Consider the following 24,186-nt stretch of genomic DNA (forward strand, 5'->3'; position numbering starts at 1 on the left):
GGGAGCCCAGCCCAGCCCTGGATTCCAGCTCTGGCTCAAGCCTACCCACAAATCCTCTATATTAAAAGATTGTCCTCACAGCATCTCCAGTTTGATTTAGGAGTAAGACCCCCTTCTCACTAAAACAGCTCTCATTCTGCCTCCCCTGTAATAAATGCCGTCGGTTGGGTGAGAGTGAACAGGTAGGAGATGGCCAGAAAACTGAGACAAATGTGCGTCTTTTTAAATGCCACATAAATTCCCTTAATTAAAAATTAATTACATGCCCTAAAATTCAACGCTCATCTAACAAAAGAAATTTGAACTAGAAAGTTGTATAGATTTCATAGCATCTAAGCTCTAAGACACAGATGAAGGGGGGGAAGCGTGTGTGTGTGTGTGTGTGTGTGTGTGTGTGTGTGTGTGTGTGTGTGTGTGTGTGTTTCTGCTTCATATGCAGTCAGGGAAGGATTCCTTCCCAGTGAGTGAACCCAATAAGTCACCCACAGTGTAGAACAGTGATTCATGGAACTTGACCTGGACCACATGTGTTGCTGATGCAAATCTGAACTAATTTCTGCAGCATCCACCAAGAAGATAAATAGACAAACAAATGTACCATGCTGTTTCAGAGGCGGTGTTCCAAGATGCAGATGACTGATGGCTGGGACAGGAAGTGCCAATGTGAGGCCAGCTTGCTGGGTGAGCAGCTTAGCAGAAGGCTTCAAGGGAGAGCCATCTACAATGCTGGGCATTAATCAAGTTGGCACTAATGATAGCAAATCCATCTCGTCAACTTGTAGCCATCAGTGCCATTGCTTAGAACCCAATCAGGAGATTGTGGGTGGAAAGAGGCTTGGAGATAAGATTCGAGGTCAACACTCCACTGTGCAGGAGGACAGTAGAAGGATAGAGGGAGACAAAGAACCCATCCAAGGTCTCACAGATCCTGAGCTTCACATTCCTCCAGTCCTCCATGGTCATGCCACTCAACTGCGTGCCTCCAGAAACACCCAGGGGTCTGTGGACATCTCCTCCTTTGGGTTCAAGGACATTGACCTGGATGGTGCATGAACACCAAAACTATTTCTTACCTCCCTACCAAGTGACTCCGGAGGTCATCGGGCACTGCTTCTAGGAGATGGTTTATTATGATCCATGAGACTAGATGTCACTGGAGGACGACCTGACCAATTTCTGGGTTCCTGTCTTTGGTTTACTAGTAAAACACCTCAGTAAGCAACTGGTCACGTGTTTTAAAAGCGACTGTTTAAAAAGCAACAAGCATTGCTTAGGCTCTTAAATCCCCAGTCTGATTAATCAGGTGGGAATAATAACTGTTGGACTAGGTTTTTATAGGCTTCAGACAAAGAAGGCTTAAGGAAGCACATTGCAGGCTATTAAAATGCTATGCAAAAAGAAGGAGTGACGAGGATTTAATAGGCCCAGTGACTCACATTGTCAGTCTGGAAGGAAGTGATGTTTCAAGGGCTACTAAGTAAATTTCCATAGTGATGAGCATTATTAATGAAAGATCCCGGAGCATCAGCTCTCCCACAGGTGATTTTGATCTCTTACCTTATGCAATTGGGGAACCTGGGATGTTTTAGTGAGACTTGGACATTACGAGCACCCATAGTATACTTGCAGAGATACAAGGGCTGCTCTCTAGTGGCCAAGCCCCTCCCCTTCCTCGCTGCTCCAGAGACAGGCTGTGACTACACCAGAGTCTCAGTGTAGCCCACTCCTCAGGGTAGAACAATGCTTGTACAACCACAGAGAAGATGCTGTTCAGGAAATGTGGGTCCTGGTTTAAAACTACTCACCAAGGATATTTTCCTCCTAGGAATTTATGGGCTCCATAAAAAAAGGACTTGAGGAGACAGAGCACTTGTTTTTGGTCATGCCTCATTAGTTCTGAGTTTGGGCTGGCAGTAGAGATCGGAGTAGCTGGAGTCTATCTAATTGAGTCTCTGGTAAGCATTAAACTCACTGGGTCCAGGGAAGAATCTACCAAGGAATCTGGAAGTCTCCGGGAGAAGAAGAGAGATAGCAGAGGAAGCAGGACTAAAAGAGATAGCCAGGGAAGAGAGAAATCCAAGGAATAAAAATCCTCTAATCCTGACCATCCAAAGAGCAAAAGTAGCCATATCCTCCACTCCTGCACCCCTCCTTGTTGATACTTGTGGGTGACGGGCAAACGTGACAACCTTCTGCACACCGTGCCCACAATCAGCATTAAGCACATCCTTGGCAAACCAGCGACCACTCGGGAACTTTGTATTCTCAACAGTAAAGCAAATTTAACAACACCTTCCTCTGCTGGCGTGCAGGAGGTCTTTATTACCAGACACTGTTGCAGATGCATAAGACTCCATACCTCCGTTCAAGTGAGTGACAGTTTGCTGAAGACAAACAGCTAATAACTCTACGAGGCAGAACCTCGACTACGCCCCATGCAAGAAGTAACATGCTGGACTGGAGAGATGGCTCAGCGGTGAAGAGCACTGACTGCTCTTCCAGAGGTCATGAGTTCAATTCCCAGCAACCACATGGTGGCTCACAACCATCTGTAATGAGATCTGGTGCCCTCTTCTGGCCTGCAGTCACATATGCAGGCAGAATGCTGTACATAAAATAAATAAATAAATCTTTAAAAAAAAAAAAAAGAAGAAGAAGAAGTAACGTGTTCAGAAACCCAAGTGAAAGAAAGGTCTGGGGAGAGAAAGGGAAATCATGAAAATGGGTGGGGAACAAAGTCCAGTACCCAGCTGTGAAGAGGTAAGGGCTGGTGGAAGAGGACCCCAAAACAATGACAGTGGCCCATACAGTGTTTATTGATCCCACCAGAAATGCACTCTTTAAACATCCGAGAGAGAAAGAGAAATAGAGACACATTCAGATTTCAATGAAACTTTACCTACTACGCTATGAATATATATACTATATATCCAAATAGAATGCACTCGAGCCCTTATTAAATGACCTCACACAAGTCAGTGTGAACTCTTTGGTGAGGGGACAAGGAAGGTAGACGATTTACCTATCATGTCTGACACCGTGAGTTTTCGTGAGGTTTTTTTTTCCCCCTGCCCTGAAAATAAAAAGAATGCAAAAGCCGAGAACACATGAAAATCTCCTTCTCAGAAAAATTCAAAGTAAACAGCCTTTAGCTTAAAATAAAAATTCTGGTAATACTCGGGGTGAACCAGGATGCGGAATGAAGGGTGTGCATGTATGAACGCAACCAGGGAAGAGTGTAAATTGGATTCACTTCTGGAAAGCAATTTGGCAATGTGTATCAAGAGCTTTTAAAATGTTTATACCTTTTGATTCAGTAATTCCACTTCTGGGAATCCATCCTATGAAAATAATTGGAAATGCAGGCAAAGGTTTATGCACAAAGATATTCTTCAAAGTGTTATTATAAACAGACTAGCCGCCCAATCATTGAATAATGTTTAAATAAATGATGGCCGATATCACACTGGATTGTAGCTATTAAAAAGAATTCGAGGGGGAAGTGTTTAAAGCCCTTGGAAAAGTTTGTGACAGTGCCATCATTATTTTAAGACCTATGCTCATATGAGGGGACTATGGGCGCTTTCTAAATCACAGACAGAAAGAACTCAAGGTAAATTAGCCAAGACAGATTTTAAAAGGGGGAGAGGAAGCCTCTGGGTTGTGGAATTCTGGATGCTCTTTTGTTTTGTGTTTTTACCTTGCTTCCAACTTGACGACAGACTGTATTTTAAATAAAGGAAAGGTGCGAGAAGCAATAAGACGAATCCAGTATGCGAAACGCTCATGTGCCCTCTAAAGATGCACAGCGGGTGCACAGTATGCATAAACGGCAGAGCTTAAAATGTCCTGTTAAGTTGAGGGAAGCTTTATGAAGCCCTTGAGTTTTCTTGTGTTTTCTATGGCAGGCTGGAGTGAGAGCCATCTGCGCTATGACTAAGGATCTCCTATGAGAAAGCCAAGGGAAAATGCTTTGAAAATGAAGTTACCAAGCACATGCCCAGAGCCTCTCCTATCGTACTAAATGCCCAGCTTTTATGCAGCTCACAACTAGAAATCAGAAGAGCAGACGGGCTTTGGCCCCTCTTCCGCTGTGCTGTATCATGGCCAGGGTATAAATGTGTTTCTTCCTGGTCTCTCCTTACCCAGCCCTGCCCTCGAAGCCCTTTTTTAATGAAACCAGTAGAACCCAGTCAAACACAAGAGGCACCACCCAGATCTCATAATCTAGTCTCAAAATGTCTAAACAGAGTGGGATGAAGTTTTCACCCTTTTAATGCCATAAACACATAGCTTGAGTGCTAAACTTGCCAGTGCTTGGAGGTAGGATAGAAACTGTATTTAGACCTTTGTCTGAAGAGAGTAAAGAGGTCAGGCGATGTCACCAGGTTCCCCATTTCCTCCCATATAGTACCAGTAATAATGCAATCCTTTCCTATCTGTCACAAGGTCAGAGCACAGGTAACTGTTAGCCCCCATGTGCCCTAGATTCCTGGTGCTCAGTTCTCAGCACCTGCAACGATCCCCAAGTCAGTACCTCAGGAGATAACCTCTCCTCTGCTTTGGGGTTTTGAGAGGAGAGACTGACTCTTCCCTGAGACCTGTTATTGAGGAAACATTTCTCTCCTAACTTCTAATACAACACTGTCAACATACGAAAATAAACACAGCCCTCACATCAAATGAGAATGAGCAAGAGAGTTTTATTCTGGAGCCAAATACAACGACCAAAAACCTGGGATCACAGATATAGTTACATCAAATCCCATGTCCTAAAGAGAGCAGTTGCCTTTTTATATAATAATAGAGTAAAGAAAATTATAAATTGAGAGACTTTTCAAATCCATTAGTTTAAACATCAGGTAGCTACTTCACAACAGAAGGAGGAAATCTCTCTGCTATTGGCCTTGAGTGTTATCAGATAACATTCTTAGACTGTGGACCAATGGAGGTGGGGGAGTGTTTATTCCAAAAGGACTTGCCTATTAATCACCAAGATGTCAGGTCACTTACAAGAGTAAGCAGTAAGTTATACTAAGGGGTTAAGGTAGACCAAGGTCATTTGTTTCTGGACTTACAACATTCCAACCCTCCAAATCGCTGAGCTTCTAGTGAAAACAAATGTTTCACATGGATGAGCTTTTTAAAATAAAACTGGAATTTATGTTAAAGTGTGATGGTGAAATGGAAAATTAGTGTGCAGAATTAAACCCATAAAACGAACTTACCTTTTCACGAGAGCATCGACTCTCTAATGTGGTTTTGACTTTGTTGGTTGGTTGGTTTTTGTTTGTTTGTTTTTTGTTTTTGTTTTTGTTTTGTTGTTGTTGTTTTTGTCGTCGTCGTCGTTGTTGTTGTGGTTGTTGTTGTTGTTTTTGTTGTTTGATCCTGGGTTTTTACCTGAGAGTGTTTGGAACTTATGTAGTGTGGGAAGGAGGGTGGGCTCCATTGCTCAGGCATGGTGTGCTTAGGGCCCAAGAACCACTGGAAGAAACTATCCTGTGCACAGGGAAAGGTGAACAACTTCCTCCCTTCTCCCTCTGTGGGCAGGAATGGGGAAGAGAGAACCTGACCAGAGAACTATGGGCACTCATCCCAGAAGCAATTTAAAGCACTGAGACGTCCACCTAAAGCCTCACTGAGCTCCAACTGGCCAAGGTCTTGGCTGATGAAGCCAGTGACTCCTGCTGGAGCTGGTTTTAGACTGCATATTAATGTCCTGCTCCTGCTGTAATGAACTACCAGAAGCTTAATGGCTACAAACAACAGGAATTTATTCTCTTACTGCTCCAGAGGGCCGAGGTCTGAAATCACTTTCACTGGCCACGTGCAAGACACTCTGAGATAGAGACTTTGCTGAGAAGTTTCTAGAGCATGCTGTTGGGCTGGGCTGTTTCCTCTGGAGAACCAATTTCCCTGCTTCTTACAGCTTCTGTGGGGCCTTTGGGGGTCCTTGGGTCATAATCTTCATTCCCATTCTGAAACTCATGCTTCTCTTGTTAAGTTTTGGGGGATGAGGGAGTCTCAAGGGACCCAGGGAGAGAGACTCAGAGTCAAAAAATGATCAAGCTTTAAGCAAAGAGTTTATTCTCTAAGAACACAGTAGGAAAGGCAGAGTTTGTCTTCCTAAGGTCCCTTGAGAGCGAGTAGGGAGTGGAAAAGATGTTGTGCCGCCACTGGAACTGGGTCCAAGGTCAGCCAGTGTCATCTAACTAGACTTAACTCAGCAGGTGTTTGTGAAGTCCCAATGCTATTACTGGATGAGGGGTGTTTGAAAGATCCAGTTAGCACCAGTTCTTCCCATAACCTCAGTGCCTTTCAGGCTTTGCTCTCTGGAAGAGCCTGTTCCCAGGAGCAGGGGAAAGAATGGTCCCCTGCCTCCATGATCTGAGAGCCACCAGTACACCTCCTGTTTCTTACAGACTCACTCGCTTCCCTCTGATAAGGACCCTGGGGATCCCAAAGGGGCTCCCTGAAATATCCAGGAGGACCAATCCACCTAAAAGTTTTAATTACAACCAGCCCAGTAAAGTTCCTCTTTACCACAGAAGGTAACACCCATCGTCCTATTAGGTTCTGGAGACGGGGAACCATTATTTTAATCAGTGTGTTCTAGAAATAACCTCTGAACACAGGTGCCCATGAACCCCCTAGAGGCCGAGTGTGGGAAGATCTGAAGAATGGCCAGCATCTCAGTTTCAGGGAGATGATAAAGACTTGACTGTGAGTTCCAGGGCCCAGTTGAATGGTGCTGAGGACACGTGCATGCCGGGAAGATGGTATTAGGGTCACAGGTGAAGTTTGTGAGCTCCACCTGCACAATGGGTAACACATTATGAATGCACCATCACGTGGCCCTAGGCACATGAAGAGAAACAAGAGAAGAGTCCCCATCCTGGGACCTTAAAGAACAGATTAAAGAGAAGTATAGAGCAAGCCCAGCCAGGCTAGAGACCAAGCTGTTGTGAGCATGCCAAGTGACTATCTGCCGTGGTGTGGCTTTTCCTGGGCAAACGTGTTGTCTGGTCATCCCAGATAGAGCTCTAGTGACAAACATAAGAAACAATTGCCCCCAAGTCTGACATGATGGATGGATGAGTTTATTGCGGCTATTTACAGGAGCAAGGGTGAATTGAAGCCACTTACATCACTAAAATTTCCACTTCAACACGGGTAATGAAACGGGAACCCTGACACCCCTGCCTGCCCTACAGGCAGCAACACTGAAGAGTTTCTATTCTACAGCCATTGTTGTTTGCGTAACCTTGGAGACAGACCGTGTGAATCTTACATTTTTGCTGAGCTTCCTGAATGTTAGGAACCTTTCTGTTCCCTCCAGGAGAGGATATCTGAATTCAGGGAAAGTGGTTGTACCATACACCTGCGTCATCTAGTACTCAACTTTCTTACTTGGACTGGCCTGCAGAGGGACACTCAGGGTCACCCCGAGCAATCCTTTCCATGAAATGTGGAGAACCGCCTTGCAGTCACATAGACTCTTGGCTATGAGACCTTAGGCTACTCACTAAACCTCTCTAAACTCAGTTTCCTCACTTGGGAAATTGAGATGGGCACCGTTAAGACCTTCAGAGATGCCTCACAGAGCTCAGCTGAGGTAGGTGGAAGAGTTCTAGAAGTAAGCAAGACTGGTGTGGTGTTCATTTCCATGCCATAGCGAGCACCCCAGTGAACTAAGAAAATCATAGAACTCTGGATATTGAAGACCATCTGTCTAGAGATATTATACAATACAGTCAAAGTAATATGGCTTCTCAGACAAAATTGGAGAAACTCACCTGGAGGTGAGGGTCAGCAAGGCTAGGAACCAGGGTCATCAGGAGCACAAAGATGTGAGGGTGGTATGGGGAGCCTGAAAAGGCACCGGTTGCCATGGTGAGGAGTAGAAGCTAAGCCCCATGTGGACCACAATGCTCGTCTCCACTGGGACCAGAGCCTTCCACACAAGAGCTAAGTATCAGAAAGCACAATCAGACCCTTCCTCCCCTCCATTCGGCAAGGGAGATGATGCCAAGCCAGCCCATTCCTTCTCCTCATGGCCTTGATCTCTCAGGCTTGCAGAGACTCAAGTGGCAACAGCTTGGTTAGTTATCATGACGCATCACTGATGAGTCAGGAACTAATAGCTGCTAACATGTTTATTGTAAGACACAGCCCTCCCTCCCTTCCTGGAAAATGTGGATCCTCTAAGGGTTTGGGAGTTGCAGTGCATCTTAGTAATATTGTCAAAATCCATTCTTTCATAGAAGAGACAATGCCCAGATAGAGAAGGGACATCATCAGCCTAGCCAATCACAGAGGCGTCAGGTCCACCTCCCACAGCAGTGTAAGCCTGTATTGTTCTTCACTGCAGAAAGTGTCTGTACTCTTTAGTGCTAGGATCTGTGTCAGAGCCCAGAAAGGTGATACTGGACCAAGTAAACTTGATAGACACCCAAATTCTAGAGTAAGCTAGAGCTGGGTGGGACAGGGCCTCCACCAGGAGGTTCTGCTCCACAAAAATCATGGGTTCCAGGATCCCAGAATGCTCAGAGGAAATGGACCAACCCTCAACACATTGGTAGAATCTGAAATCCTGAGTAGACTATGAATATGTATGAGGTTCTTCCATTGACCTTGAGTGTGGCCAGATGGAGATGCACGTATCTTTGTCAAGTCTTGAGATGTAGTGGAGCAGTGTTCCCACAAGACTTTGATCTCCCCAGCTAACCAGGAACATGTGTGTGTCTGTGTGCCTTCTAGGAACATCCCCAGGCTCCAAGATGGCCTTGCAGAGTTCCTTCACTTGTTGGAACGGGACAGTCCTCCAGCTCGGGCAAGCCTGTGACTTCCACCAGAACTGTGCCCAAGGAGAAGATGAGGGTCAGCTATGCAGTAAGTAGAGGGGGAGTTTTGATCCTGCTTGATCCTAACCACCCATGCCCCCTCCTTGCCCATCACCCCATAAATGCAAGCCTCTGTGGCCTCCATAACACCCAGTGGCTCTTATGACTACTTTCTTGGCAACACACTTCCTCAAATGTAGAGCGAAGATATGAGGTCTAGAAACAACACGGTCCTCCAAGTCTGTAGTCACAAATAAGGGGCCTCAGTGATGGTTTGGTGTTTAAGAACACTTGCCACACTTCAGAAGTTCAGTTCCCAACACTCACACTTACAGATGGCTTACGACTGCCTGTAACTCCAGTTTCTGGGGAATCTGATGCCCCCTTCAGTCTCTGTGGTGCTTGCATGCATGTGGTACACATATAGACAAACAAACACACACACACACACACACACACACACACACACATGCACATTTTAAAAATAAATAATATCTTTTAAGTTCTGCTGTTGGCACCCTCGAGCCCAGAGGACATGAGCAGGATGAAGCCTAACCCTGTAATGTGACATTAGAACTCTCTATGTGTACATTGTCCTCACTTTCCAAGCCCTGGCTCACTCTTCCTCCCCATCTTCGGATCACTACTGCTGCAGCCATATCAAACCACTTCGCATCTCCATGGTAGCTCCCTGGCTTTGCTTGAGTGGTCTCAAGCAAATATACTTCTTTTCTGAAGTCCCACGTAGTGCTTGAAGGCTCTCTTCAACCGTCTATTCTTCCAAGAACACTTCTTTCACCACCTCCAAGGAAGACAGTTTGTTCTTTGTCTTCTGTACCCTTCCCACTTAACTGGGTGCATCCACTGATGATCACTTCCAGAATTTGTTATTAGTGATGTTTTGTGACACAGACCACACACCGTGTAACTCGCTCATTTAAAGTATGCATTCCACTTCATTAAGAGAGTTACAGGGCTGTGCAGCCATTACCACGGTCGAATTTTAGAACATTTTACCACCACCCCTAAAAGATGCCTTGCAATCTATGCATTTTTCTGGCAGCCTTCCACCACTGTCCCTAACCATTAATCTTTCTGTTTGTACAGATGCACCTCTCTGGGCATTGCATATAAGCGAAATCATATAATATGCAGGATTTTTATTAATTTCTTCAGTATAGTTTTGAGGTTCACCCACAGCATGGCACATACCGATTCTGCATTTTTTTAAATTGCAGAATGCTGTTTCGTCTATGAACATACTACAGTTTACCCATCTCTTCATTAATCCAAAGCCATTTGATTTGTTTTCAGTTGGGTAGCATTGCACATAACACTGCTATGGATATTCACATGTCAGTTCGTGCACAGATAAGGGTTTACTTCTCTCAGAATACACGTAGGATAGAAATCCTGGTTTATACAGCAACTCCACATGTAACTTACTGAGTAAGTGTCTGAATTTCTTTGACAGTAACTATACCATTTTATATGCCCACCAGTAATATACAAATGTTCTGTCTTCCCTTCGCTAACACTTGATATTATCACTTTTTATATTTAAACCACCCTAGCTGATAGGTGTCAATTATGTGTTACAGAGGTGGTTTCCTGAATCTCACTTCCTCTCTGTGGGCAGATGGGTCTGGTATTCTTTTCAGTGCCAGAATGTCTCTTGATTCTTGGCATGGGGTGAGTGCTCACTGACTAGTGGCTAAAATGAATGACTGACTTGGGAAACTTGAGCACCATAAAGAAAAACAAGTTGTTGTGGCCACACAGGTATGTGGGCAGCCCCACATACTTGAGTCGTTCTATGGACTCCACTAATTACTGCTCCACTTGAAAGGGATTTTGTCAGGGAAACCACAAGCATAGAGCGCCTGTACTAAGCTAGAAAATGTGCTGAATCCTAGGGCACAGGCGAATCACAAGGATTTAAGATGCAGAGCAGCAAAAGCCCAAGGCAGGTTTAAAGAATGAAGCAGTGCATGGCCCCTTGAAAGCTGGGGAGGAGAGAAGCAGTTGTGCCTGGAATATGGTGGGACCCAGACCAGAGGCTCAAACACACAGGCCACAGACACCACTGACCTCTGAGGAATTTTGCTAAATGTCTCTAAAAACTGAAAATTGTCCCCCAAGTCATCTGGGCCCTATGGAAATTAAAGAGGTTTTTATATAAAGAGAAGCCATAAATAACACATTTTTCAATTAAAAAAAAGATTTTTATTTCCGTAGAAAGACTCAAGTGAAGTATCCAATGATAAACAGAGTTGTGGTGGGTTTTGATCATTTGAGACAGGGTTTCGGTATCCTAGGCTGGTGTCCAACTTGCTATGTAGCCAAGGCCTGAAGTACAATGCCCAGTTGTATGGGGTCCCAGGACTTCATATATGTTACTCAAGCACTTTTCCAAGTGAGCTATGTCCCCAGCCCCATGACGTGTTTTCATATAAAACTCCATGAAGAGTTGCAGGGTGGCCCTCGGCTTGTCCCCACATTCTTTGCTCCCAGATCTTCTCAGCATTCTCACAGCAAAACATAGCCTGGCCTGCCCTCTGTGGCCTGGGTAGCAGTCTATATGCAGACGTGTGATTATTTGCGCCTGGGGCAACTCCAGCAGTGCCACTAAGCTCTGCAAGTGCCTTTTAAAAGTTTTTTTGAGACTCAACTTCCCAGCTGGGACATGGGTTAGGAGGGCCATGCCCTGATTTTCAATGGGGAAGATGAAGGCAGAGAAAGGTAATTGATTTGTTCAGGGTCACACAGGATGCCGGGAACAGAGCTGTGATTAGAGCTCAGAGACCTCGGGATCCAGCCCGTTACAGTGACTTGGGGCATCTCCCACTTCTCCACAGCTTGTCATCGTGGATTTCTAGAAGCAGCCCTCAGCTTCAGGACAGCCAAGGTCCAGCTTGGGTACCAAGGTCAGGAGCACTGGGCCCGGTGGCCTTTTCAGCCATGTTTGAAAAGCTGCTCCAACCAGCTGTCAGAGAGACAGCTCTACCCTGGAGAACACCCACATGTGCTACAGAAACCAGAGGCCGATTGCTAGGAAGGAAGGCTTAATTCAGAGAATTAGTCCAATCTTCCCACCAGCTTTGGCACAGGTCTTAGTAGACCTCCTTCCTCTTGCTTACGGCCCCATTCCTTCTGGCACTTCTGCTGTTTTCCCCTGTAACACTGTTGAAGCTGGAAGCCATCACCATGACGGTAACAGCAGCCGACAGGACCAGATGCCTGTGCCAGGGACTCTCTCCCGAGATGAACCTGTTTCGTGGTCACAGAGAGCAAGAAGCTAAAGCAATCATCTGAGATTAAGCATCGGTTCAGCCTCAGTCCGACTTCGGAGCCCCACCTTGTGTTTTCCTACACACCAGGCCACACCCACCTGTGGCATGAGCAGCTTGGGCTGTGCTGAGCCCTAAACCTTGCTTGCTAGAGACGTCTCCTTGGACAAAGGAGGCGGTGGAGAACCCCAGAAGTCCAGGATCCTACCACCGCCTTTCTGTGATGCAGGAGAGTTCTCAAGTTTCCCTATCCGTGATGCAAGCCCTGCTTTTCAGATTAAAAACATCACCAAATCCAAGGGAGGCCTTCCGGGTGTATGCCCACTGGAGAGCTTCTGTTAATACCCCAGCCTCAACAGCATGTGCCCCCTCCCCAAAGGGTCCTCCATTCCACTCGCCAATTCACTAGCCATGGAGGTAGATTACTTCCCCTCCCCCTCCGGGGACCCAACAATCTCATCTGTTTTGGGAGTATGTGCTTCCTTCCAGGCAAAACCAGTTTCGTTTTTTTTTTTTTAAGTTTATTTCTTTATTGTAAAATAAAACATTTCGGTTGTAAAATACTGGGAAGATTCAGAAAAATGTGCAGGAGAAAATACTATCGCCCATAACCCTCTCTCCCAGACATTCTGGGATAACCATAATATTTGATGTATTTCTTCTAACATTTTTCCCATGACTCCATATTTTCAAGAAAATGTATAACACGTATTTATCAAAAATGTTAACAGAGTTGTCACAAGGGAAGGAAAGAAGTGTCGTTTGGCCTGCCGTTTACACTTGGCAGCTTCCGCAGCTGTGGCTGGGGTCATGTCCCTGTGACTCTGCCCATTCGTCTCTCTTAGAGTGGAATCAGGTGTCATAATTGCCAAATGTGCTGGGATTGATTGACCCCTCCCCACCCCAGCACAACTCCATTTGCCATCCAGCCAATGAGAAGCCTGGCCACAGCCCAAGAAGGGGGACTCTGTGAGAGCGACATCTCTCCAATGGGCGGCAGTCAGGGACTCATTCCCTGGAGAGCTAGCTAAAAGACAGACTCTAACCAGCAGGCCGTGGGAAGCCTAGGGAACCTATGGTTCTAACCTCATGGGGGCACAGAGGGGCACCTGGTCCGTAGAGCCCATTTTCAGTGTCAAGAAGTTAAGAAGCAGACCTGTTTCCTTTCCTTTGACACGTAGACATTAATGTCCTACAGGGGGCTGTATACTCAGTAGGCACCTGGGTTGAGTGAGAAGAGCTTCCAGTCAAAGGCTGAGCCATGACGGACTCAGTGGGCCAGCCTTATGCTCAGCAGCTAGCAATCCTCAGCAAGGATTCCCTGGCCTCAGCCGAACCCATGGGGGGGGGGGGTGTTGTTTTGACACACACCCACACCTGCTCCTTCCAGAGAGCCTTTCTCACAGAGCACACCGCCCTGATGTGCTTTAAAAGATGGACATCCTCTGGCCTTCCCTTCCTCCCTTCAAGGTTTAATTGTCACATAAACCTGCCATTGACCTGCTCTGTTTCCCTGCCTGTCTTCTTTCCTTTTATTCAGACAAAAAGAAATAGGACTTCCCCCAAGCAGCTCTTCCTGAAAGATAGGAAGGACCTGTCCCTACCTCACACCCCAGGGTGTTGCTGGCTCCTTCATCCCCCTTCCCCAGTGACTTCCCCTGGTGTGGGTGTAAGTGGCAATGGATAATACTCTTCCATTTATCTTATCCTAAAACCAACCCTATCAAATGGAAACGGACCCTACAGAAGTGTAAGGAGTCTAAGAAAGGAAATGACTGACCTACAGGAACCCAGCAGAAAGGAAAGGCTGGGTCTAGAACCCCTAGGTTTGCATCCTACTGTGGTGCCCCTGTACCTAAACGGGTTGGGGGCCGGGCATTCTAAGCCCTTGCTCGACCCCCAGCCTATCCCCTTTCACGGTGATCCTTGGCTTTTAAAGCTTGCCTGTAAAGCGCCTTCCTAGAAGGTCACTTCTAGACGCCAGTTGGTTTCTGTGCAAGACTTGGATATGGGATCCCTTGAGGGTAGGCGTGAAAAATAAAACAGAAAGATCTCCTTAGCTTTTGGATTTTTAATCAGAAGAACACGCAGGGCTTGGGGGAAAATGATTTCTTCAGGGGGGTATAAATGGGAGGAGATGCTTAGAGTCAGTGACAGCCTGTTTTAATTTATAATTCTGCCTCTGTGTGAAATGCACAGAGAATCGGGGTGGGGGTGGGGGAATGAGTAATAATTCACTACGATGCTGTCACGGCCAGGAAGCATGAGGGCCCTCATCCACCGCCACTGCCAAGAAGGCTGAGACACAGGAAGGACATGCAGAGCGGTGGGTCTCTTAGAGAGCTCCTCTCCCACGTGGAGATAGAAGGCCGCTGCTTCCTCACAGCGAGGCCTGGAGCTGCTGCAGGCGGGCGGCTGTAGGAAAAGCCTAGCCAGCTCTCCTTGCCGAGAACTCACCTTGAGTCAATCATTCTCAAAAGAAGCTGGAGGAAGTAGGTTCTCTTTCCTCCCCTTTCTGGGGATACTTAGGAAATGTAGGACATAGAACGCTGATATAAAAGAGAAGGTCATGGGCCCCTTGCTGCAGAATCTTTCCACGATAGAGACCGTTGTAACCCGGATTGTTTAAGCCAAATCTTTCCACGATAGAGACCATTGTAACCCGGATTGTTTAAGCAGGATTTCCCGGGTGATGGTATTACAGGAGTGAAACAACCCCAAACATCAGCAGTTTAAACCTGCGTTTACAGAACCTGTCCAATGAGCACTGAGGTGGGCGGGGCCTCAGCTCCGCAAGGATCCAAGCTGGCTGAAGCCCACTAGGGAACAAGAGATCCCTCATACTGCAAAGGAAGGGAGGCTGGAAGAGTCTCAGACTAAAACCAGTATGAGACACGCCCAGCTTCCACTCATCTAATAAACTGCTCAGAACTCAGCACACGGCTTCACTTCACTGCCAGCCAAATGGGGCCAGAAGAAAACTGTGAACTATATATGTCTGTGCAGACACGGGTGATATGAGAGACTCCAAGCCAACCACCCCCCAGTTAGAACTCCCTCTGCCACTACCACTCAATGACAAGAGTCACTGTGTCAGCCATTACAGATGTGTGCCCTCTGTGTACATTGCCTTCTCTTCAGCCATGTTCTTAGTAGAGCAGAATTAAGAGTAGAGAATTGAGAAGACAATGTGGGTTTCCGTTCCCTAAGGGATGACTGTTGACTAAATTTGTTTAGCATTTCTGAGCCTCTCCTTTGTTATATACTAAGTGAGCTGTGAATTTATTATTAGCATTTCACTTTAAGTCACACATCAAAGAATCCCTAACCAACACACACACACACACACACACACACACACACACACACACAGTGGTGGGGTCAATCTTCTCACTGGTGACCACCATTGATGAGAATAATGTGGTCATCCTGGCTAATTTGCCTTGCTTTTGGCATTGTTTGCCATTAGTATACTGGTAATGATGCGCTGTGATCTCTCCACAGGTAAACTTCCTGCTGGGTTTTACTGTAACTTCGAGGATGGCTTCTGTGGCTGGACCCAAAGTCCACTCTCACCCCGTGTGCCCCGATGGCAAGTGAAGACCCTGAAAGATACCCATTCCCAGGGCCACCAAGGTACTACCTCTCCTCCCTTCTTTCTCCCTCATGTCCACCCTGGTGTCTATATTGACAGATAAGAGATGTAGGACATCTCAACACATAGAGGCAGGCAGAGTTCTGCTCAAAGCTTATCTGGGGGTGCTCACACCCAATCTCCTCTTCGTCCCTTCTTGAACTCTAGAATTACTGAACATGTCCAATCTCAGGGTCACTTTTGTTATTTAGATACGGAGCTTTGATACAGGATTAGTTGAAAGCCAGCATCAGTTTTCAGGCCAAGGGAAATTGAGGAACTTTGTCTCGCTAGGAAGTGCATGGGCCCCAGGATGGTCTGGGTTCTGGAGCACGGTGAAGAGAAGGTCATGAAACTATTGGAAGGCAAGGGCTGCCATGACTACCCAGGAGGTAGGCCAGGAGAGTCTTGCTTGCTTCCGGCTGCTCCTGGGTTGAAACTGAAAACCTTGAGCATGGAATAGCCAGGTTCTGGAACCTCCTGGGCAGTTTGGGATGAAGGAGTTAGCAGGAGCCAGAGTTTGTTGACAATCATGAGTGGTCTTCCTTATCCACTGTAGACAAGAGACCAGCATCCACAAAGATGTCCCCCGGGCTAAAGCAGAACTCTGCACCCCTCAGTGCATAGCGATAAAACATTTGTGACTCTGTCTCTCTCTTCCCAGGCCATGCCCTGTTGCTCAGCACCACTGACGACCCCACTTCAGAAAGTGCAACAGTGACCAGTGCTACATTCCCCGCACCAATGAAGAGCTCTCCTTGTGAGGCAAGTGTCCTGATTCCTCTAGGAATCCCTGACTCCCCTTCCCACCCCTGGGTCACTTCCAGATAAATCAAATCAGATTAAGAAAGTAGCTGGGAGAGCTGGGCTGGTTGCATTCCTGTGGGAAGACAGGAAAACTGTTTCTGCCTTGTCTCAGGCACATTGTATTCACCTACATGGTGAAGCTCCATCAGCAGCGAGTCTCTCCTTAAATACCCATACTTAGCTGGGCCCAACATTTTTCAGTAGGACCTCGATTTAAGCAAACTCAGAAATATATTTTTATAATAAGCATAATAGAGAAAAGTGATGGCATTTACAAGTCTTTCTTTAAAATCATTTTTTTCCAAAATAACAAGCTCTAATAATACATGTTGAACACTGGAAAGCACCAAAAAATCATTTACATAATTTTCTAGGAAATCAATAGCATTCGGGGGATACAACAAAGCCACTACCCAAGCGATACATGCAGCCGTTGTCTCTTGACTGTGAGGCCTTGAGGCCTGGTGACATGTTCTTTAACATATGAGTCATATTCTCCCAGGGTCAAGAAATACATGTAAGATTCCTCCATACAGGCAACAGCAGAGTGTACTCTTGATCAGTGACCTGGATCTAAGACAGGTTGTTCTATTCTGACTGACTGGACCATTTGTCTGGGCAGCTAATGGACCTCTTGGGGCATTGGTTTCCTTACCTGGAAAGTGGAGATACTCTTAGCTGTATCTGGCCTTTCCCATACAGATGAGGACTGAATAGGTTAGCACATGTGAGAGGCTTAGGAGAGCCAGGGAGCAAAGTGGATGCTAGCATAAGTCTGCTGCAGTGCCTGGAAGCCTGTGTAAACAGAGGGAGCGTGGGCTAAAAAGGAGAAGGATTCTTCCAAGTATCAGACTCATCGGTCAGGCCGTACCTGGGAAAGTTTGCACACCCCGTTCTTCCTACACCAATAGAAAGCCATCCATCCCAGAGATCAGATTCAGCCAGTCCTCTGTTTGTGGGATGTCACAAAGGAAACTCCCATCTGCCTTAGTTTTAGCCATGTGCCCTCTAATTTGTTTCCTCTCAAATTTTAGACCTTCTAAAACTAACCAGGTTGGCATCCTCTGGTAGAAATCCCAGGCAGGAAGGCATTAGCCAGCAGAAGTACACTCCTCTGCTAAGGGACCAAATTGTAACTCTCTGGGATTCTTGTGAAATAAAAACTCAACCATAAAACAAATAATAGAAAAGGCAATGCAAATTATCATTTTAATCAACCAAATGGTTAACTTGAAGCAGAGACTTCCCCTTAGTAAGCAAACATGTGTGTCCATAGATACCTGACTCTACGACTATGCCTTTGACCTATCTTTCTTACCCTGTATCTGTCTGTCTTGTCTTATCAAGCTTTGTGTATCTCTGGGCCACCTTAACTTCTTTTTTGGAAGAAGTCTGGGCAGAAATAAATAGATTCATTAAAATAGATTGTATTTGAGAAGCCTTGGTATCTGGTGCAGATGGTGGAATTGCACAGTCATCGGTGGGCCGCCTCAGAGCAGGTACATAAAAGAAAAGGCTTTCCTTGTGAGGAAACCTGAATGAAGACAGATGGTTGGCCCACCTGAGAGGACAGGAGGTTCCTAAGGAGCATTTGGTCTTTAAATTTATTCTTTTCTGGGATTAATATAGGCCTAATTTCAGAGGAAGAAATGTCAAAGCAAAGCGATATTTTCCTAATACTCTGTCACTTCTCTGATAACCTTTGAGTTGATCAATAGCTAAGACAGGTGTTTTCCTTGGCTTTCTCTTTCCTCCGGTTGGATTTGCTCTAGGCTGTTTCTGTTATTTCCTGCCCTTTCTAGAACTTGGCTGAGCAGACACTCTCTCTCTCTCTCTTTCTCTCTCTCTCTCTCTCTCTCTCTCTCTCTCTCTCTCTCACTCACACACACACACACACACACACACACACACACACACAATCACACCACTCATGTTTGCTTATGTTTATACTGTCCTGACTTTCACTATCAGCTTTTCAGACCATAGCTATCTAAGGTTGATAGGCTCTCAATGTTAAGAGCAATCTATTGTTGTTGATGATGATGTCGCCATTGGCGTCATCATCATGGGGGGTGGGGTGGGTAAGTAACTAACCAAAATAGAAATGCGTGTGTACAGGTTTATAACCCCTGTCCCTTACTACATCCAAATCCTCCAGGCAGAAGGTAGGTAGAGTTCTCCCTTTCAGGATAACTGGGCTGCAAGAGCAGGAACCCCAGTGACTGTTCCATTGCTGTGCAAGGCCATGAGGTCTCTGAACCTCCCAATTCCTCAAAAGGCTTCTCTACAGTAAGAGGGCTAGGATACAGAGAGATGGGTGCTAGACAGAGGTGTGAAGGGTGTCCCTGATGAGGGTCAGACCCATTGGGATGGATACCCTGGTTGGCCTGGACTTCAGGACTTAACACCGACCACAGAGTAACTGGTTTGTCTTCTCTACAGACAAACCAGCCCTAGCCTGCCAAAGTTAATGTATGCAGAATACCTCAAAATTGTAGGCTCACAACATCCCACATTCACCCGTGCATTCCCACAGGGCACCAAGGTCCCCTTTGATGAATTTCCCTCCAAATCTAGGAAGGAGCTGGTTAGTAAGTCTATGCTTCTCCACTTGTATTCACTTGGAAAGTGGACAGATGGGGTTTCTTAAGCTCCACTTTTGACTTCCTGAAAGACATCATTAAAGCTGGGTCTCTGCATCTTCAATCCCCATCCTTGATGATTTGATTGCTGGCCCTGGATCCTGAGGTTTATTGGCTATTGGTGTGCCAGTCAATGGTAGGCAAAATCCATTCTGAGTGTATGCAGACCTTCCCCCAATACCTGCCACCCTGAGCAGGGTGCTACATCTTGCCACTTACAGACATGACTCAGAAATCAGAAACAGTGGAGCAGAAACAGACAGGGGAGACAGAGGGGCTGGAAAAACATCCAGAACCAGATCAAATGCCCATCAACAGTGAGGTCAAAGCCAGCATGAGCCTTGTGCCAAGCCAACCCCTAGGGCCTTCCACAAGCTTTCCAGCTCCCATGTCCCCACTCTGGCTACCTGCAGTCACTCCTGCTACCTTTCTTACCCAACCACTACTGCAGGCCTCACCTCCTCCTGTACTTTGCACAGTTGCACATAAAGCATGAATATTTAAAGACCCCTGCCTAGCCCAGCCACAAACAGAGAAGGCATTGTGACTTTTTTCAGTTCCCCTTCCCTGCCACAAGCTATTCTCTGCAGGAAACTAGGGAGCCACTTACAATATATTCTGATTTTTTATTTTATTTTTATTTTTATTTCGCTGAGCTCCAGTTCAAATAATTAAAGTTGCCATGGGGGAGGAAAGGCTTGCAGTGGCTTTCATGTGCCTGCTTGCTGCCAGGCCTGCTCCAGTCTGACTTGGCTTTAGACACTCTGATGTGTCTAGCATTGCAGCTGCTGCTAATACTGAGGGGGACATGAGAGGGTCAGGAGCTGTCCCGCCCCTCCCCTGCCTTTCACACATCCCAGAAACCTGACTATCTCAACAAGCCCTATGTGGTTTGAAATTCTGTTTTATTTGAATAGCCTGCCTGTGACTAGAATATTTTAAGCCATGTTCTCAGGCCAAAAGAAAGCCTGGGGCAGCAAGGAGTAAGTAGGCCTCTCTCATTTCTTTCTACTCTAAAACATAGGAGTGGCTTTTCTTTTATGGGCTGCAGGAATATGAAGGACCCAGGAAGATGGATATCATGCACCAGGTTTTGTAATAGTCAGCTCCCAACTGCTGGTCTTCTGACCTTGCCTGAACTGCAGCTCTATCCTCACAGCCAGGTACACTGAAGCATTTGTACACACACACACACACACACACACACACACACACACACACACACACACACTGATATAATGATATCCTGGAACACATCCAGAACCTTCCACCCTGAAGTCAACCCAAGGGAAGAAAAAAATAATGATAATTTTAATTCACTGCTGGAGCAGCTGAGCGCAGGCAGAGGTTAGCCATGGAGTTCTGTCAAGTCTGTGTGGGCTCTCTGGCCGAAAGGGGAAAATGGCCCATACTCTGCGTCATTAAGACTGGGAAATGTGACCTGGACAGGTAAAGGAAAGAAGACTGGCATGGAGAATTTCCTTCTGCCATCCTTCAAGCCCTGCCTGCATCCCCATGAGAGTGGTCCCCTATGGACAGTCTTGTAGAAGCCATGGAAACCCACCCATCAATTGCTCTCCGGTTTAGATGTTTTAAGACTCTTCTGGCATCCATGAGTAGATGATAGCCCTTCCTTTGCCAGCTGCTCAATGTGAGAATCGGCAGCGACTGGACTTATTCAAAGCTGTCTCGACCTCCTCCTGCAGGCAAGCAGGCAAGGAAACCCACAGGGACTCTCATGACACCTGAGTTTTCAGTTTCCAAACTTATGGACAAAGTCTCCCATGAAAAGGCAAGGAAAAGAGAGGGTACTGGGCCGGAGAGATGGCTCAGCGGTTAAGAGCACTGACTGCTCTTCCCGAGGTCCTGAGTTCAAATCCCAGCAACCACATGGTGGCTCACAGCCATCTGTAATGAGATCTGGTGCCCTCTTCTGGTGTGTCTGAAGACAGCTACAGTATACTTATGTATAATAAATAAATAAATAAATAAACAAAAGAGGGTAGCAAAATCAAAGAGGCTTGAGATGGAGGAAGAAACTAAAACTGTGGGGTTCTGCTGCATCATCCCCTGCCCAAAGTCAACAGGATAGGGCTCGGGCAATGTGCAGGAAAAGCTAAGAGCTGATAAGACCCACTTCAGAGAGCAGGTTCTATATACAGCCATGGCAGGGTCTTCTCCACCCAGGGTCTAGGTGAGAGTAATGTACCATAGCCCCAAAGCAACAAGTGCAAGTCAAGACCAAAGCCAGACACCACCACCCCACCCCACCCCGGCTCTGAGCATCGTGTACTTCTCTCACACAGTGGTTCTCAACCTGTGGGTCATGACCCCTTTGCCAAACCTCTATCTCCAAGAATATTTACATTATGACTCATAACAGTAGCACAATTACAGTTCTAAAATAGCAACAAAACTAATTTTATAGTTGGGGGAACATGAGGAACTGGATTAAAGGGTCACAACGTTAGAAAGGTTGAGAAACACTGGATTAGAGGGAGCTAATATGAACCACCATATTTCTGGCACCATACTTGCCTATTTAGAGGTCCACCACACACCAGAGGGGGACTCTCAGTTGTGGAGATAGAAGGAGTACCTCTCCATTTGTAACCAGGACATCACTGCCCCCTCAGGATTCACATGCAGTCTGTGCCTTATATGTGGCCTGTTGTGAGCCACACGTGTCTAGCCAGTGTCAGCTGATGGGAAGGAGAACAGCTGTTGCACGACCTCCTGGACCTGATCTTGGTCATTCCCAAAGCCAGGACACCTTCCACAGAGAAGAAAGCTCTGCCCTTCTTCCTCCTCTGCTCACCCATTCTCCACCAGATTGCATTTAAGTGCTGATTGGTGAGAGTTGCAAGCCACTCCCTAGCAAGGTCAGCCTGAGCCCAGTTTCTGTTCCTTTGCAGTCTAGCAGTGCAGCATGAACACTTTATGGTCAAGGGAGAGCTCCCACTGGTAACCAGCTAGGGACTAGCGCTCTCAAGAAGGAACTCCAGGGTGGTATTACCATCTCTTTCTCCCCCCTGCCCCCAAGCACAGGTCCTTTTAGCCTGGCATTATAGGACTGAAACAGTTCATCAGGCAGAGCTCCTGAGAGTATCCAGCCGCATCTTATTTGATCTCAGGAAGAAGTTGTTCCAGTGTCAGGCTTCAATCTTTGCCTCAATTAGGACCAGACTCTGGTCTGGCCAGAGGGTGTTTTCACACTCACTCGCTGTTGTCTGCTTATGGTTCTGCTTATTTGGGGGGGGGCTATTTAGAAAATACCATCCACCTGCCCTGGGACCATGGTCAGGAGCTCATGCTGGATATATAACACCCATCTGGGTTGTCTAGGAGATGGCCTAGGAGAACGTGATTTGGAGCTCAGCAGGAAGCGTAAGTTTCTTGGCTCCTCCAGGGTAATGTAGTCATCTGGAACAAGCCAGAGCAGCATGGGACCTCCTGGTAGCTGCCTCCCTTTTACCCAGAGCCCAACAGCCATACTATCTCTTGTGTCCAAAGGAATGCAGCAGGCTTTGTATAGAGCAGCCCCGCCGTGATGGAGACACTCATCTCAGAAAGTCCTCATTGGGGCCTGAGCAAATGCTTTATGGAGGCGGGAAAGGAGACTAGAGTAGTGCTGGAGGTACTTTGCAAATGGCTTTTCTGGAGGCCTACAGTATGTGTCTAGGATAGGCGGCCCTCCTTTAGGTTTTCAATAGCAGCTATCCCATACGACTATAAAGGTGTCGCTACTGTAAAGATCCACTGTACATCAAGGATGGCAGCGCTACTCCCTCAGCCTACATTGGCCCCGGGACTGAATGAATCTCGTCTTTATACAGAGGAGGAAGGAGGATGGGGCTGAGGGCTTGACTGCTTAGCTCACAGACATCCAGTGGGTGGGCGGGGCCAGTGGGTAGCAAAGCAGGGACGCTGTGGAGCATCAACAGTGTTGAGCTAGCAAGCCATGCTTCTAACCCTACTTGGTGGCTGGCCTCACAGAGGCCCGGCGGGCTCTCTCTAGAGTGCTTATCCATAGGAAAGTTAAGGGGGGGGGGGGGGGAATGATCTCAGTATATAGAGCAGTTTGGGTTTCTAATGTCTCACTCACTTATTACCTTAAAAGCAAGTCAAATGTCTTAATTAGAGATTCTCGTCCTTTGCACCTTAGAAGAAAAGGCCTCTCCCTTCGTGTGCGGATAACGGAAGGGACTCTGAGCATATATAAAGATAACTCAGGATGCACTTTAAAACGTTGGTCCCTAGGACACACCGACTCCTACGCTCAGTGTTTTACCATCATCATCTCATTATCAGACATGTGAGGAAGGACAAACCCCATTTACTGATGCAGAAACTGGGGCTCAGAGGGTCAAATGTCTTGCCCAAGGTCAATCTGCTATCAAACAGTATATTTCAGGTTGGTCCAGAGTCAAATCTCTAAACACTCCAAGGTCGTTGAATTCAACATAGGTCATTGTGAGTTTAAATCCCACCACTGCCCCACTAAGGACCCATCTGACCTCCCGCAAGTCACACCTCCAAACTGGGGATAAAAAAAATCCCTGTTTTAGGTGCTGTGTGATAGACTGTTGCTGGCATCAGATGGAAAACACAAAAACTCTGTAATCTTCACAATGCTTAATGAATGGCGGCAGCTATTGTGGCTACCCCTCTTTTTGCCAGGCTCAGATGCAAGAAAAGTTGCTGCTAAGACATATTGCGTGTTCTTACCTCCCACGGGCTGATTTCAGAGGCAGGTTGCAAGAATTGTTTGACTAGTGGTAGTGCCAGGAGAAGATGCTGAATAAACCCACTTCATCAATAATTAATTAATTAATTAATTACACAGTCCCTCGACGATAGGGGGCTAGAGAGAAGTCTCTACGCTGTGTCTCAGAGATCCAGCAAATAAAGGTCTATTGAGACTTCTGCATCCAAGTAATTCTTACCTCAGCAGATAGAGCTGGGAAGCT

The 24,186-nt window shown here is 46.5% G+C and overlaps 1 protein-coding gene across 3 annotated transcripts in view; it reads left to right on the forward strand.

Moving 5' to 3' along the window:
• Nucleotides 1–24,186, forward strand: part of Alk (ALK receptor tyrosine kinase) — a 719,891-nt gene that overhangs the window by 583,164 nt on the left and 112,541 nt on the right. For all 3 annotated transcript variants that reach the window (XR_005505446.2, NM_001169101.3, XM_039111819.2), the window contains 3 exons: nt 8,761–8,892; nt 15,638–15,769; nt 16,432–16,532. Coding sequence is in view for 2 of the 3 variants with exons in the window: in NM_001169101.3 (NP_001162572.1) it covers nt 8,761–8,892; nt 15,638–15,769; nt 16,432–16,532 (365 nt within the window). In the remaining variant the exon portion in view is untranslated. The remainder of the gene's footprint in view (nt 1–8,760; nt 8,893–15,637; nt 15,770–16,431; nt 16,533–24,186) is intronic.

Source organism: Rattus norvegicus, chromosome 6 (assembly GCF_036323735.1).
Source record: "Rattus norvegicus strain BN/NHsdMcwi chromosome 6, GRCr8, whole genome shotgun sequence".
NCBI lineage: Eukaryota > Metazoa > Chordata > Mammalia > Rodentia > Muridae > Rattus > Rattus norvegicus.